Source organism: Anopheles cruzii, chromosome 2 (genome assembly GCF_943734635.1).
Source record: "Anopheles cruzii chromosome 2, idAnoCruzAS_RS32_06, whole genome shotgun sequence".
Taxonomy (NCBI): Eukaryota; Metazoa; Arthropoda; class Insecta; order Diptera; family Culicidae; genus Anopheles; species Anopheles cruzii.
The window spans coordinates 54,506,684-54,522,461 of NC_069144.1; the positions used below are offsets into that span (position 1 = coordinate 54,506,684).

Genomic DNA, 15,778 nt, shown 5'->3' on the forward strand with positions numbered 1-15,778 from the left:
ATGTCGCAGGTCGAACCCAAATTGACCCCGAAGTTGGACGAAATTCTCCGCGAAGATAACGGGCTAATCGGGGAAACGGAACCGCCGGTCGAGCTACGGGACGGTACCGTATCCGGGTGTGGAACGGGCGAACGGCTGCTGAAGGCCACGGTCGACGGGCAGGAACTGGAGCTACCGTTCGAGATCTTGGGTCCGTGCCCGGACACGATTCCCCACCTGGACGAAACGCACATCTCGCGCCTACCGTTCAAGTGTCCGGCTGGGAAGTGCGCCGTCCACTGCTGTCTGTTCATGCTGGCCACGCACATCGCGTACGACCACCGGGAGGTGTTGATCGAGCCGCTGTGGGTGGACGAGGTGAAGACAGTGCTCCTGGACCCGCTGCTGGCCAGCGTCGACGAACTGCCGCACTGCCACGCGATGTACCTGTTGGGTGGAAAAATTAGGTAAGTACAACAAGGACACTTCTTGGTGTCAGTGCTGCAAGGGATCCTTTACTCTTCTTCCCTAGAGGTCTTTGGGATGGTCCGAGGCTCCGCGATAGGTTACCGTTCGCGCTGATGTCATCGAAATTTTCGCTCCACGGCGCGGATCGGATCGTGCTGTGGATCACCGGCCCGGATGCTGGTGGTGACGAGCGGCAACGTTACACGCTCGAAGCGGGTCGCAATGGCCCCGGCCGGATTCTGCTGTACGCGATGGCGTTTAGTGGAGCAATCGTTCCACTTCATGGTGCGCAGGACGCTGAGGAGATACACCAGTCCGGGGCCGGGCTCGTGATTCCCGTGCAGCATCTCGAGCAGCTCGTCGACAAGCGCACCAAGCTGCTGGAGCTCTGCGTTCACTTTCATTAACGATCGCTCAGAACGACTCGTTACGCTACGCTAGTTAAAACAGGAATTACAGGAAATGTCAACGAAAATAAAGCAACACCGCTGCCTTCCTGATTGGGGTTCGAGTGCGCGAGGAGATGATAGGAACGCTACTGGCGTGGTATTTCCTTTGGGTTCCTTTAGGTTGGTGACACACGCCGCGGTCCGCCTCGGCTCTGTGTGTTCTCGTCGGCAGACTACATTGTATAACAAACTCTGTCGGCAGCATTCCCACGCCACAAGGTATTTAGTCTCTAGCCTGCTGACGGGTACAGTGTGCTCCGGAAGCTGTCCTCCGTCCTTGGACGCTGTGTTTCAATCCAAATTCTCCTCCGGGAGTTTAGCAGAAAGCTTCCTAGGTGACGCCACTCGGCGTGTGAAATATTTCACTCAGCTCGGAAATGTTTCAGCAAATCAACCACAACCGCAAGAAAGCATAGCCAACTGTGGTTCTCGGCGTTACTCTTCGACCACACCGTCGATCGGCCGACCCCAGCAGAGTCGTAGCGGGCCGCCACGGGCCTAGTCATCGGTAACAACACCAACACCCGACCGTGGAATGTGGCGGCGGCGGCGACGGATGTTTGCGAATGCGATGTCGCGCTCGTGGCGCACTTTCCAATCCGCACGAGCGCGCGCGCGCGACCCACCGCGGGGCGCGTTCAATTAAAGCAAATTATTTATAAACTCATTTACATTGTTATAATTTTCACGAGCGCGCGCGCCGAGCCGTTAGCTGTTCCGTTCCTCCAACCGCGCGCGCGAGCTGATCCTCAAGTGGCTGATAGAAGGATCCGCGCACCCGCTCGAACGACGACGACGACGACGTGCTAATGTGGCCCTGACGAAAGCCGCTACTCGGTGCCAAATACACCAGTGGCTTCCTCTTTTTTGCCGGGCGGACGTGCGGACGTTTGTTATTCTAATGCTCACAGAGGCCGCCTAAAGGCGAGCCGAGCATTCACACGTCTCGGTTCCCCACCCCGGGGGGAAGGTTAACAGTGCTTGGCCCCTATTTTGGCCCGTACTTCCGGACACTTTCGCCGCGTGCCCGAGTCCAAGAAGTCAACGGTCCGGACCGACCGATGCGCCCCGTTTTCGGATGAGTTTTAGATCTGCATGCCAGACCGAGAATGAGCTCTTGGGGCGCAGGTTCTGCAGATCAATATCCGATCGCAATTTGAATCCCAAAACCGGGACGTCCCCAGAGCCGCAATCACACAGGACCTAGACACCAACAGCCGCCATTTACAATTCTAAACCAAGCCCAAGTCATTTATTGGTCCCGTCTAGACTTCGACGATGCTAAACTCCGCCATCATGCAGGACATGGTACCCTTGGAGGTGACTTCGAAGAACGCTCTCCAGTCGCCGACAAAGTCTGGAGGGATTTCGAATCCAAAGTCTCCGACCTCGAGCATGGAGAACGATTCCTCGTGCTGCAGGAATCGATCGAAAAGTAGTGCGATTAAAGACCGAGTCGGCGGGCGCCGATCCTCGCGTACTTACCCCTTCCGGAAACGGGCACTCTTTCTGGCCCATGGCGCTGGTGATGACAAACCACGGCTCGGTAGAGACCTGCAGCAACGGGCACAGATCGATGACCTTGCGCCCGAGGATGGCATCGTTCCACTCGCCCTGCTCCAGCCTCTTGGTGTAGATGTTGAGCTGCCGGGGGAAAGGAGAGCCAGTCAGCCAGGAGCATAATGCAGAAGGCACCTATGCCACAAGCCTTTTACTCACCTCGATGGGACTCTCGAGGGCTTTGCTCAGCCGGACCTTCCCGTCCAGCAGCATGCTGTCGTTCTCGTTCGGGACCACCTGCAGGTCGGACAGATCGAGCAAGAGTCCGTCGCCCTGCCCGTCGGCGCAGGGCTTCATCGAGTCACCGAACTGCACCACGAACTCTGCCTAAAATGTGGGTTAGAAGTGGTTCGTTCGAAAGAAACCCAAGCTCGAGAGATACCTTCGCCAAGCCGGAGAGTAGCACGGTGACCGCTACAAGGGTGATCAAGTTGGTGACCATTGTGCGTCGGGATGTTCGGATGATGTCCACCTGTTCACGCGCAAGCAACAGGAGCGCAAGATCAACCCATCAACTGTGTGGCCCCGTTCCGGTGCGTTATTTATAAAGACCGGGCGGCCTCATTGCGAGAGCTAGAATCAAGTTTCGATCTACAGAATTAGTTGTATAGTTAAGCATCGGAACATGGCACGAGGCATGTTGGACCAGTGTGGCGTGTCGTTAATCGATATCTGGGTGCAAAGCTGCAGGAACAGTATCGTTGCAGGTGGTGACTTTGGTGAGTAAACCAATTAAGAGAGTGAGGTGAGTTATTGCATCACTCATTTCGATGTTCGAGCATGATGGTTTATGTAACGTAAATTAATTTGATAAAACTTTTTCATGTAACAACTGTAAAATAATACAAGTAAAGAACTTAAAACAATAGCTTAAGGTCTTTCGAATGTGGCTTGTTTGTTTTAGTTGCTATAAATGGCTCATTAATTGTTCCATTTTCTCAAATTCGTCCAAAAATTTCACTTTTCACAAGGTTGGAAAGGTTATTAGAAGAACATAACCGATTCGGCTCAATGGTGCACGTGAATCGGTTCATCCCTTTTTCCTTGTCGTTGATAATAATTAACCTCCTCTTAACCTCTTTTCATAATTTTTCGTATTCGATGTAACCATGGAAACAGCCATTCAAACGACAAACTTCTTCGCAAGCACAGCACAGTTTTCGGCGTGAAATGCGGATGTAAAATTCACGAAGCAGGAAACGATTACCTGCCGCCGGCTTGGAGATCACCAGCCTTTTGCCTCGGCCGGCCCAAGATCGCCGGCCAAGTGTTTAGGATATACCGCCCGAGCACACGGCATACGGCGTTCCAATCCGCTAGCGGCAAACCCGATTTGCGGCGTGATAAATTCTCCCGCGACAATAAGCGCGTCGCGTCTATCAATCAAGAGCGATCGCCCGTGTTGCCCGTGGCCACGAGCAAACGACACCTCCACCCACCAAGCACCCAACCAACCACCCAGCCTCAGTCATATCTGTACTTTGTCTGGCCTGGGAACTCGGCGGCGGCCACTAATTGCATTAGATCGCCATCGCTCTCGTCTCAAGATTCCGTCCAGCGGCGGACGGCGCGAGGCACAATCTTTAATCAAACGGTCACCTGCGGGAAACATAGGGCCCGGCGGTGGGGTGGGTGGCTCGCAAAATGAAAAATTATCTCCACATCTCCACGTGACGCGGTGGGTGGCGGTGGCGAGGGGCAGCGGCACCTTCCGGCTGGCCCACTCAGTGGCCCCCGCCATAATTACAACAAAGTTGTGCCGCGCGTACTTGTTATGCGCCGTCGGGCGGGCGGGCGGTGGGTGGTGGTCTGGGGGGTGGGTGGCAGACGGTGGGTGGCAGACAGCGGGGCCCTCCACGGGAGCCGCGGCGGCCGGCAAACGCCGTTGGTGGTCGGTGCAAAGCGAACGACAAACACGACACGCAACACAACTTACGGCCGCCGCCGCCGCTGGTCGGCGTCGGGTGTCTGTCCCTAGACCTCTGTGTGTGTGTGTGTGCGTTTGGTGCACTTGATCACCGTCTCGCACCGTGAGAGGTTGGAACGGAAAAAGTGTGCCGCGAGGCGCGAGTTTAGGTGGCAAGCTGAGTCAATATGCTAAGCAAACGGTAACGCTGGGGTGGCCACCGCCGCCGACCCACGGCGATGACCGGATGCAAAACATTTGCGAGTTTTTGGCGGCTGTGCTCCGGTGATTTCGGGCGGGGACCTCGGGTCCCGAGCTGTGCACTCGATTCTTATTAGGAATCTTATTGGAATCGACCGACCGAAAAGAAGGAATCGAATAGAAAGGTCCAAGGAAAGGAAAAGGCGCAGAGGTCAAAGCAGAGGTTCCTCTAAGAAAAGGCTGCCAGACGATCGTCGAGTCAAGACGAAGGATCACTTTAACGGCCATCATTTCAGTCTCGTAAATGTGAATATTTGGTTATAAAATCATGGATAGAATTTGACACCACAATTACCCTATTAGAATCTGACAATGAGTAGATGAATAAATGAAATTAGGAAGAACACCCCAAACCGAATTTAGTGTAACGTCCGATTTAGTCTTAATAGGCGCCTTAAAGGGCGCCTTTTTAGTAAATATACTTTACTGTTCGCTAAGATCACCGAACAGTCCAAAGAATATCCCTTAAATATCAGAATCAACAGGCGAAGGCTTAAGTTAAACAATCCCTCTACCTGTTGCTGCTCGCTAAATGGTTAAATAATCGTCCCGAAAATGGCCTGGCTATCCTTTTCGGCAAAGGAATCCGCACAGCTCCACATCTGACGCGCGCGGCTGCGGCACCATTTTGTCATCTGGCCGACCGGGCCCGCGTTCGCCTTCTAGTTTTTTCTCTTTTCGGCTGCCTTTTTTGTGTGTTTCGCGTGACAACCATAAACAATGGCCACTACCGTGGCCATAAAGCACTCCTCTCGTGGCTCGCGCGCGTGAAATGCGAAGCGAAAGGTCCGTCACGAAGGCGAGCCAGCGATCGGAGCGGCGGCGGCGGGTGGGGGTGTGGGGCGTGCGGCGGAAGGTATGTGATGCGCACAATCACCGCGCACATGTGATTAGCGGATCCGCGTGGCGTTGGTGCGCGACACACAAAGTGCTACAATGTACACACACGGGGTCGGCCCCGGGTGGCGGGTGGGACGGATCGCGGCGGATCGCCGTCGAAGCGCGACACACGAGCCACCCCACCACCACAGCCACAGCGACCACACACACACACGCACGCGCGCTCGGTGGCCTCTCCCTGGCCTAATGACGCCTTCGCCGAGCACGCGCGCACGCGCAACAACCTCCGCCGCCGGCCGGCCGTTCGGAACCGTTCCCACGTTTTGCAGACCATTGCCCCCGATCCCCCACCTGTTGTCCCGCGGTCGGCGAGCCACCGGCTGCCTCCCCCCAACGGACACACACGCGGGCCGTGGCTCAACAACCCCTTCGCTCCGACAGACGCTCGCTCCCCCCCAAAGACCGGTTAATGGTTATTCGGTTGGGTGATGGTTTTTTTTCTCGCTCTCGCACCGGACCATGCTTCTCTCTCTCTCGCTCTCTCTCTCTCTATTGGTTCCGACCGGGACCGGGCCCCGTCAAAGTCAAATCGAAGCGTGAAACGATAATCTCTACCGACCGGTGGCGACTTACCCAGAAACCCATCCAACAAATCATCGGTCGGAACGGCCCGCCGCCGGTTAGAGGTCGGAAAGGGGGGGGCGGGATAGGTCCCAACCGCCTGTGACGGCTGCTGCTGGTTGCGCCGCCACACCCGCTGCCCTGACACCACGCTCGTGTGGTCGACGTCAACGGCAGCGGCGGCATCGATCGCACGCGGTCTTTCGACACTTTTTCGCGGCACGGCCCGGAAGTGACGGGATTAGAAAAAGGGGTTACGACGCGCAGTGGGATTAGAAGGGGGAGCGGGTGGTGTCGGGTCGAAACGGAGGGTCTCTCGAAACGTGCACATGTGCATGACTTTTTGCCAGCTCGTGGCCAATATTAGCATCGTGCGCGATGTAACCGGGTGGCGAGATGAGGCGAGATGAGGCGTGTGCGAGTGTAAGGAGTCTTTCTCTCTCTTCCTTTCTCTGCTTCATGCTTTTCCTGCTGAGTTCGCGGAAAGTTCATGCAATCCTCAAACGCGTCTTCTTCTTCTGGGAATCACTTTCGTGAAGATAACAATTTATTGGCGTGCGTCGGCGGTTTGATAACCGGCGAGCCACTATCCTACCGCACCCTTTCTTTCTTTCGCACTTTCTATGTTTTTTTTCTATAATAGGATGATAAGCGCTTTCGATTGACGAGATAATCAATTAGGCCTAGATTAGTAAATTAGTCTTGAAATTAAAAAAATTTAATAAAAAATAATTTAAAGATTGTGATTTCTTGTGAAGGTAACAGTCGCCAGAAAGAAATTGAAATCATACGAGCGGAAAAAATAACTATGCAAAAATTTTCGCTTCGCAAAGCATCAAATTACGACCAGGAGAGCATGACCCCCTGGAGTTTTAGAGTTTTTCAAAACATGTCCATAAAAAGGTAGCGAAATTTGAAATATTACAAAACATTTAACTAAAAATGGGTTTGAAACATTTTCATTCAAAAGTATCGCAATATTTTCCTCATAAAACATCGAAAGTGAAATTTTAAAACGCATTTTCATGCACAAACATCGAAAATCAAATGTTTTATTACATTTCCATTTGAATACGTCGAAATCGAAACGTTTTGAAACATTTCCATGCAGAAACATTCCAGTTGAAATGTTTCGAAACATTTCAAAATGCAGCTTTTAAAAAGAGAACACACCTTTCATGAGGCGCTACCTCTGCCAGTTGGACAAAGTATGTGTTCCTGTTAAATTTTCTGAGTTTTGGCTGAGTTTGGCTTTGTTTGAAAACGACATGGATTCGCATGCAGCATTTTTCACTTTACTTACGAGGATTATTTGATACAGCTCGATCATCACATTTCGGATAAGAAAATGAATTGAACATTTGACAAAATTTTTTACCACCTGATATCTTGATAATTTTATACCTCTGGTCGATAACAAATGGCTCTCGATCGTGTGCTATCATCGTGAGGTGTATTTATTCGCAGAAGACCTTCCATAAGTCTGTATTTGGCCGTGCAATGGCCTGTGTAGCTAACGGTTGTTTGTTGTTTTGTTTTAAACAACGAAAGTGATTGTCGGTCCTATGGTGATTCAATGGACATACTCAGCAGAACAGAATTAAATGATGAAATTACGATCCGGCACACCACAAGCCCAATTGAACGGTGTGGCCTATAAATGATTGCAACAATGTTGCCGTCAATCGACGTCACTTTTACTTTCATCAACATTCTTTCTTTCTGTTTACTATCTTTGCATCCCAATCTAATGGTACAATTCTTGTCGAGCCATTTTGATTAGTCACATCAACTGAAAACATCCCTGAAACAACCCAGAATGACACGGATGATAAAAACCCTTGCAAGCCTTGAAACTAATTTTGTTTATTAAATGAGACAAATACCAAACACACTCACACATACGTGCTACGTTTGGCTGGCGGGCCCGTGACCGACCATAAATAATAGTCAACCGAGGGCCAAAGTATGCTGACAATGTTGTCAACCTGGCACATTGGAACCCCATCGCTGTCAGGGGTCGTTAAAATGTTCGATGCCGTCCCACTGGCCACTTCCCCCCCTGGGGGACACTTCCGCCGCCGACGGCGGGTGGCGCACATTCCCGGCTGCCGGTTTTGCATACTTTTCCAACACGCCCGTCGTTGCCACGTCGACAGCGGCGCGCTCCCGGCGGCGCTCGGGAGTCGTTAAATTTAACCTCACTTTTCTGGCGCGCCGATCGGTCGCGGAAAATAGATGCAACAGCACGTACCACCTCGCGTAGTGGCGGCCGGGATCGTAGTCGTCACCGCCCACCCAGCCGCCCCTCCCTTTTGGACCCCCTTTGGTGCTGACGGGCCGCCGACGTCGATTTGGGCCGTAAATCATACGGCGCGCCGATGCTGCGCCAACCCGGGGCCCGGCCGTCCTATCGCCCCTGTCGGGTCGGACGATTTGAAAAAAGGAATAAAACAAATTGAAGGCAAACCAAAACATCGTGGCCATTTACGAGTGCGGGTATTATCGCTGTGCATCGCTTCGCCTGGCACGTCAAAGACCGCGCCATGAGGGGGTCGAGGGTCTCCGGGGGCTTCGATCGGCCGTGCCGATCACCTTCGACCCGTGCGCGATCGGTTGATGGTTTTGGCAACACGGCCCACGGACCAAGCGTAAACATTCGGTCAGCTGCAACATTGTTGCACCGAAAGTGGCCGCACTGCGGGTGATCGCCGGTTGCTGCACGTTCATTCATCTCGATACCGATTCCCAAGATGGCGTTTTTGGGGCGTCTTTTCTAGTTTAGAGAGACACAAACCACAAGATAGTTGATGGTTGCGCAAGTGGCGCCGGATTTGAAAGCCTGGCCAAACCACCCATGATGCAGACGAAGCAGCTCAGCAGTAAAGTAGCACATCACGACTTAGTAGTCTCTATCGAAGGACTGCCGGTCACGTGCCGTGCGCTACCAGTCGCTCCTGCTCCCCTAGTAAAATTTGGGATTTATTCAAAAATTGTTTGTCCGTCGTCTTTTTCTCCAAAACTACTGAACCAATGCGAGTGAAATTTTGCGTGACAGCTGACAGTGAATAAAGGACAGTTCGGCCCTCCAACACCTCCCGCGATGGGGACTCCCATACAAACGTAATATAAAATTCAGTATAATTCAGGTTGTTTTCGAACAAATCGAACCAAATTCAGCTGGCGCGAGTTTTGTCATGTGTAGCCAACGGAAAGCGAGAAGGGAAGCCGATCAAATACGTCTCCAAGGAAGTCCGATCCTCTGAAACGCCGGATAATCCCGAAATGAGAATGAAATGAGGCGTTGCGACGCACGCCGGGATAAGCTAGTCCGGTGAAGCACGATCAGTCAACAATTCGTCGTCGTGAAAATACTCCAACATGTCCCCGCTGGTCACGCGATGACGAACCGGATCGAAGCACGTGCCACAGCGGGCCGTCACACGTGCGGCCACTTTTGCCACGATTCAACGTGATTCCGCTATGTCAACCTGATCCCTGAGATCCGCACCGAGCTGCCGTCGTGGCCCTCACTTCCGTTTCGCGTTCGATCGGCGCCGCCGCAGGTCAACCTAATCCCATCGACCGCCGTGCCGACCCGCCTAATTGACCAATCATTCTGAGGGGGGTGGCCCTGGGGGGGTGGAACGAGCCACGAGCCACGAGTGACCGTGTGAACCACTGTCGCCATCTCGCCGCCCAAACAATGATCGCGCGCGACACGAATGCGCGAAAAGCCACCGCACACAAAATAAATAGCAATTCACGAATTGACGTCAGCCTCCACGGAACCCGGTCCGGATCCGTGTTGGAGCGGGGGGTGGGGGGGGGGACCGGTTCAGCAGACCGTGTCACGCAACGATGATTGCTTGCGCTCGTGCCAAACACATAGCCGAAGCCGAAGCGGAAGCGAAGAAGATGAAGAGCGAAAAGTGACGCCCGTGGCGCGCGGCTCCATTAATCCGCCATCCGGATTTTGCCAGCCGCGCGCTGTGGGTTATTATTTTCCCATTGCCCGGGTGTGACCCACTGTAACGACCGCCGGTGCCCTTGACCGCGGCGGCGACGATCCAGCCCCCCTTGTTTTATCTTTCCAGTGTATCCCGAGAACTCACGAGAAAGAAAACATTAATACGAGCATCGGGGGTTTCAGTTTGCATCATAGTTTAAGTATGATTTTGTTTATATTTCCCACCCGGCGACCGACGTCCGGACACGGTCCAGCACCGGTCACAGATGGGGCGATTCTTTAGTGTTAAAAAAGTACAAGTTAAAATATTATTTGCAACTTTTTACAATAGGAAGGTTTCTGTGAGGGGTTCTCTCGCTCTCTCTCTATCTCTCTTACGCGCTATTGGCCTTGTTGGTTTTAAAATATGCTCTCTTAAATACGAAAACTCTATCTATCTGCTCTTAAGTCTTATGGGTTGATTCGCATCGCTTCTGGCTCACTCATTGCTGCAATGATTGCTACCTGGCCTGGCTCTGTTGTGTCCTTATCCGGTATAAATATGCTCTCTTCTAGCTACTACTACGCTGGCCTTGGGACGATCTGAGGAAGTTGTTGTGGTTGGGTGGCACGTGCCACCACTAAACCCTAATAAGCTGTGTCCGCCCTCCGCGTGTCTTAGTGGTAATGCAAAAGCTAGGCCGAAGTTTTCTTGGGTCCTTGTCTCCTGGTTTTGGGCGTTCGATGATGAATAATTTAAGCAAATTTAGCACTAATGTAACCCACCAAAAAACATAGATAATTTTAAAAATAATAATCGAAATAATGCCTAAACACGGAACACGCGACAGCCGGAGCCGGGATTCCGTGTCCTTCGGGTTGTGTCTGGGCCACACGTTTTGGAAGACGTTTGTGATTAATGTCGCAACACTCGCCGCGTGGGTCACACAATGAGTTGGGAAATAATAAAATAAAAGCAACGAAACCGACGAAACTAAAACAGAAACGAAACTCCTAACCTCGAACCTCCGGGGTCGCTGCTGCTGGGTGGCAGAAGCGCCCCCCCCTTTCTAGTAACTTGGCACTCCACACACACACACACACGCCACTACGCCCTCTAAGGCCTTCTGCCTGCCTGTCTAACCGCCTGGGTCCACACCGCGGGTTAGGTGTCCTTAAAAGTTATTCACAGCATCACGGTTTTGTTGCAGTTGTCACACGCACGCACGCACACAGACAGAGAGAGAGATTGGCCTCGCTCGGGGTCCCACTGAGATGCATAGTTTTCTTCGCTTATGGAAAACCGTATGACTAGCGGGCGGGTGGCGCGAGGCCATTGACTAACTGCACTTCTCTCTCTCCCCGGAGGTCACTCCGCACTGCAGCTCACTCTCACTCTCACAGCTCTTCTCACACACCACTTTCTCGCGGTTTTAGGTACTGTTCTGTTGACGACTCAGGATCGGCTCTTCCGGTGGCGTGCTTACCACGGACGCCAGCAGGACTTGCCGTCGTCGTCGGCCTCCATGGCCTGCTTCATATCCTGGTCGTCCTCACTGTCGTCGTCGTCGTCGTCGTCGGTGCGGTCCTCGTCCTGGTACGGTTTCTTCATGACCAGCGAGAGTGGACTGTCGGGGCTGCTGCTGCTGATTACTACGGGTGGTTGCTGCGATTGCGTCGCGGGCTGCTGCGTCGGTTGCTGCGTCGGTTGCTGCTGCTGTGCCGGGGATGGCTGCTGGAGGTAGTACTGGTGTGCGGGCCGGCCCGGGGACAGCTGCGAGGTAGCCACTGACTGTGAGCACTCCATCGGCTCGTAGTTCGAGTTGGCCGGGCTGGGTGGGGCGTGGTACGGTGAGGTGGCATGCTCCCGGGGCACGCGATCGTACAGGGACGACACACCGGACTGGCTCGACGAGGCGGATCCGGTCGATGCGGTACGGGTCGGGATGGGTACGAGCATGGGGACGGGTGCGACGCTGGCCGCGGCCGCCGCCTGTGGCAACACGAACGCCACACTCCCGTTCGGTAGCTTGGTAGGGATCAGTTGAATGCTCGCGCCGCCGACACCACTCGTCATGTAAACGCTTCCGTTCGCGCCCTGGAGGTGGTGGGGGTGCTGTTGGTACTGGCTGGCGGCGAAGTGGTGCGCGTGATGGTCAACGCCACCACCACCGCCTGGCTGTTCCGGTGAGCTCGGAGGCGATGGTAGGATGTGAAGCGGAGCCTGCGAACCGGCCTGCTGGTGCTGGTGGTGATGGTGACGCTTCGGCAAATCCTTGACGCCGTTGCTGTTGATGCAGTTGCTGAGGTGCTGCATCAGACGGCGCTTGACCAGGGGCTCGATCTCGGGGAAGCGACCCACCTCCTGGGCGCACTCGTTGAAGCCGGCCTTGAACTTGTTCATCACGCTCGGGTCGCTCGCCTGCGACAGGGCGCTCTGCTGGCGCTGCAGGTTCTCCAGGTGCTTTACCGTCATCTCCAGGATGTCGGCCTTCTCCAGCTTCGAGTGACGGGCGGGCTGCCGAGAGGAAGCAAAAGGTGTCGAAGTGGCGAATTAATAATGAATCAAAGGAGCAGCTTTTTTGCGCGACAGGATTTGGGATAATGACCAGAGCACAGAGAACACTTGGCGCGGATACTTACGTCTTTTTTCATGGCGTCGAGGATGAGCGCCTTCAGCTCATTCAGGCAGTTGTTGATGCGCGCCCGTCGTCGCTTCTCCATGATCGGTTTGTTGCTCTGTTGGACCGACGAAAGAAAAACGGAAACGTTTCCATTAGGGCTAACCTTCTTCGGCAAGAAGTCAAGAGTCTGACACTTCAATGGTTACTTCGATGCGAAGTAAACCGATTCGCATTCTCAGACACTTACCCTTCGGTTGTCGCTGGACCGTTTGACCGGTTCGGCCGGCAGATTCTGGATGGTTGCCGGCGCACCGGCAACCTGTTGCGTCGTCGCTCCGATTCCTGTCACCATTTTGCTTCCTTACTGTGTGTGTCACTTCCTTGTTGTTTCTCAGAACGCACCTTTTTCACTAGCGCTCCCCGGTTGTGGTTTGTCAGAACTAAAATCACCTCAGCTCACTGTCACCTCAGCCGCGGCATGTAAAAAGGCACATTGGCACAAATCCTTGCAATGTTTTTCACTTTCAATCGCCGATCGATCGATCACTTTCTTTTCCTTGTTCCGTTTTCCACAAATTTTCCAACACCGGACGAACCGTTCTGGGCGAGCTCCGAAGCACGACTAACTTCGGGTGCGATTCGGGCGCCGGAACTACACGAAAACTCGCTCGGTGAGAGAGATAGCGCGAATCGCGTGAATCGAACAATCTCCGTGAGACCAAAGTGAGTGAGTAAGCGGCGGCCTACTGCGGGAAAATGCGTGTTGCTTCGCCGAGCGCTCGAACGATTCTGATTTCAGCTGACCGGTTCCCGAGCACTAGATCCGTCCGCGCCGGGTTCGGATCCGAGCGGTTCGCGCAGCCGAAGCCGCCGAGGGACGGGTAGCCGAAAGCTCGCGGCTCGAGTGAGTGAGTGAGCGAGCAGGATTTAGAGCGCACGCGAGTGAGTCGAGCGACCGACCCGGAGAACGGCAAAGCAAAGGACGAAAAAATATCCTTCGGGATCGGTGGAGGGGATGACAAAGTTCGGCAATTCGCTGTCAGCAGCTCCGGGGACTCTCTCTCTCTCACGCGTTCTGATCAGTCACAACAAATCAAAGCGCGATCGCCGTGACTTCCTTGCCAGGATCTCTCTCTCTTGCACGGCGCGCGCCGTTTAAAGCACCGAGCACCGTCGGAACGTCAGGTACATCCTTGCGCGGAGAGCAGGACGCAGCGAGACGATCCTTCCCGTTTCGACGACATTAGAGAGCCAGGTAGCCGACGGGCGGAAAAATGCCTCTGTGCACCGTAGCCGCCTCCTTCTCTTTCGCACCGATGTCCGGCTGAGGGAGTCCTTTGCCGTGCGGAATGGACGCACATTAATGGGTGATGGGCTCTTTCTTTCTTCTACCGCCTAAAACACTAATGTTTTTACGGTCTCCCACACAAACGTGAGGTCCCTCGAATGCGTGAGGTCACTCGAATGGTTTGGGAGGTTTTTTGTTCCCTTTTCGATCGCCGGATTGTGCGCCCGACGTTCCGATAGATGGCAGCACGGGTTCAGGATCCCGGATTTCTTTGTAGGTTTTCGCGCTCGTCTAGAATTCGGAGTACCCCTTACGGCTTACGTAAGGTACAAAACACATTAATGGCTCATTAATGGCTGGACGCTGCGGGCGCGTGTCCCGCGTGTCTAGATCTACCCGGCTAACCCTTTACTGCTGCCGGCGGCACTGTTAAAATATCAATCAGACATACCTACCGTGTCCATTCCGAGGTACTGTTTGTGTGCGCTACCCATTAGGCCACAAAAGGGATGATAAAAAGCTTCCAAAGAAGGCAATCGCAGTGCTTCTCGTGATGATCGAAATGCCTGTCCGCCGCGAACGAACGAACGAACGCGCGCGCCAAAGAGCGGAACAATAAAGGCCGAACAAAGGACACGGCGGAGGCACGGCGTCCTTCCGAGGTGGCATGCGCCACCCCGCGTGCGGCGCGCAAGAAGGGCTTTTAATCGTCATCGCGGCGCGCGCGAAATGAAGGAATCGGAAAATCAGAGCGCCGCCACCGAGCGAGAAAGAGAGAGCGAGAGCTTTAGGATGACCAAGGATGGAGTCGGGAGCTTTTTTTCTCCTCCACGTGGGGACCTACAGAGAGAGGGAGACAGCCGGCTGGAGCAGCTCGTGGTTGGGGAAGGCACGATCGCGACCACGCGCCGATCGCGCGCGATCGTCGTGTGCGTAAGGCGCGCGCGCGCCGCGCAAAAGCCGAGCGCCAACCCCTGAAGTTGGATGCCCAGTCAGCAGTTCGGGGGACGGCGGCGGGTGGCGGCTCCCGCACAAAAACACGAGTAGCCCCTGCGACGGGCTTGCGAGAGAAAGAGAGAAGATGAGCGTGAGTCCGCGGTTGCGGTGCGCGCCGCGCGCGTTGCGAAGAAGCCACTTGTTTTGTTGGTCAGTGCGCGGGGCGGACGGGCTGATGAGAGGGAGGACTCGCGAGGAACGCGCGGCGCGGCGCGCGCGTGTGTGTTTGCGCACGCTCGCGGCTCGGGTTTTGTGGGTCGAGCGTGAGAAAAGAATTTCTCGTCTTCGTCGTCGCCGCCGCCGCGATTGTCGCGCGCGCCGCTCGATTTCGTTTCGCTTTCTCTCATTCTCCCGTTCTCTCTCGCTCTCTCGCTCTTTCGTCGCCGTTCGCTTCTCCATCATCATCATCATCATCGTCATCGGGTAAAATGAGACGTGCCGCTGCATCAGCAACCGATCTGATCGCATTCTTCCGCGGTCGCGAGCGGGATTTGGTTTTTCTCCTTCCATCTTCCCTCTCGCTTTCTCCCCTGGGTCGTGCGCGGCATTTTCAGCTTCCCATCACGATCGCGCGCCCCGACTGTTGTTGTTGCTATTATTGTTGGTGGTCCGCGTGAGTCTTTTTTCTCACTTTCGCGTCGCGTGTTTAGCGATGACGTGATCGGTCGTCTTAGGCCGGGACGCGGCCCGCGTTGCACTCGGGACGTGCCGTGCGATGCATTTCGCTTCCCGCCGACGATGATGCGACTCGTGGAATGCGTCGGGCGAACGGGCGGTTAATGGAAAATCCAATGACCGGTGGCCAGTCTACTCGGCAGCGAGTGTTTCTATTCCGTT

General features: G+C 54.3%; 3 protein-coding genes across 3 annotated transcripts; 1 reads left to right on the plus strand and 2 right to left on the minus strand.

The window, feature by feature from the left end:
• LOC128266992 (uncharacterized) lies at positions 1 to 854 on the plus strand. Its single transcript, XM_053003782.1, has 2 exons — positions 1 to 446; positions 512 to 854. Exons 1-2 carry the CDS (start codon positions 1 to 3, stop codon positions 852 to 854), a joined length of 789 nt encoding a protein of 262 aa, XP_052859742.1.
• Positions 855 to 2,161: 1,307 nt separating this feature from the next.
• On the minus strand, positions 2,162 to 2,961 carry LOC128268157 (uncharacterized). Its single transcript, XM_053005181.1, has 4 exons — positions 2,839 to 2,961; positions 2,616 to 2,783; positions 2,382 to 2,540; positions 2,162 to 2,311 (listed from the first exon to the last, which is right to left on the minus strand). Exons 1-4 carry the CDS (start codon positions 2,896 to 2,898, stop codon positions 2,162 to 2,164), a joined length of 537 nt encoding a protein of 178 aa, XP_052861141.1. The 5' UTR covers positions 2,899 to 2,961.
• A 7,282-nt stretch (positions 2,962 to 10,243) lies between these two features.
• Positions 10,244 to 13,391, minus strand: LOC128269057 (protein hairy). The gene is made up of 3 exons (XM_053006404.1): positions 12,905 to 13,391; positions 12,677 to 12,772; positions 10,244 to 12,551 (listed from the first exon to the last, which is right to left on the minus strand). The coding sequence occupies exons 1-3, from the start codon at positions 13,007 to 13,009 to the stop codon at positions 11,517 to 11,519; spliced, it is 1,236 nt and encodes a 411-aa protein (XP_052862364.1). The 5' UTR covers positions 13,010 to 13,391; the 3' UTR covers positions 10,244 to 11,516.
• Between the last annotated feature and the right edge of the window lie 2,387 nt (positions 13,392 to 15,778).

Coding starts and splice junctions, on each gene's coding strand:
- LOC128266992 (XM_053003782.1), top strand. CDS start 1: ATGTCGCAGGTCGAACCCAAATTGACCCCGAAGTTGGACGAAATTCTC. Junction 447..511: donor CTGTTGGGTGGAAAAATTAG/GTAAGTACAACA, acceptor CTTCTTCCCTAG/AGGTCTTTGGGATGGTCCGA.
- LOC128268157 (XM_053005181.1), bottom strand. CDS start 2,898: ATGGTCACCAACTTGATCACCCTTGTAGCGGTCACCGTGCTACTCTCC. Junction 2,541..2,615: donor CCCTCGAGAGTCCCATCGAG/GTGAGTAAAAGG, acceptor TTCCCCCGGCAG/CTCAACATCTACACCAAGAG. Junction 2,312..2,381: donor AGTGCCCGTTTCCGGAAGGG/GTAAGTACGCGA, acceptor CGATTCCTGCAG/CACGAGGAATCGTTCTCCAT.
- LOC128269057 (XM_053006404.1), bottom strand. CDS start 13,009: ATGGTGACAGGAATCGGAGCGACGACGCAACAGGTTGCCGGTGCGCCG. Junction 12,773..12,904: donor GGTCCAGCGACAACCGAAGG/GTAAGTGTCTGA, acceptor TCGGTCCAACAG/AGCAACAAACCGATCATGGA. Junction 12,552..12,676: donor TCGACGCCATGAAAAAAGAC/GTAAGTATCCGC, acceptor TCCTCTCGGCAG/CCCGCCCGTCACTCGAAGCT.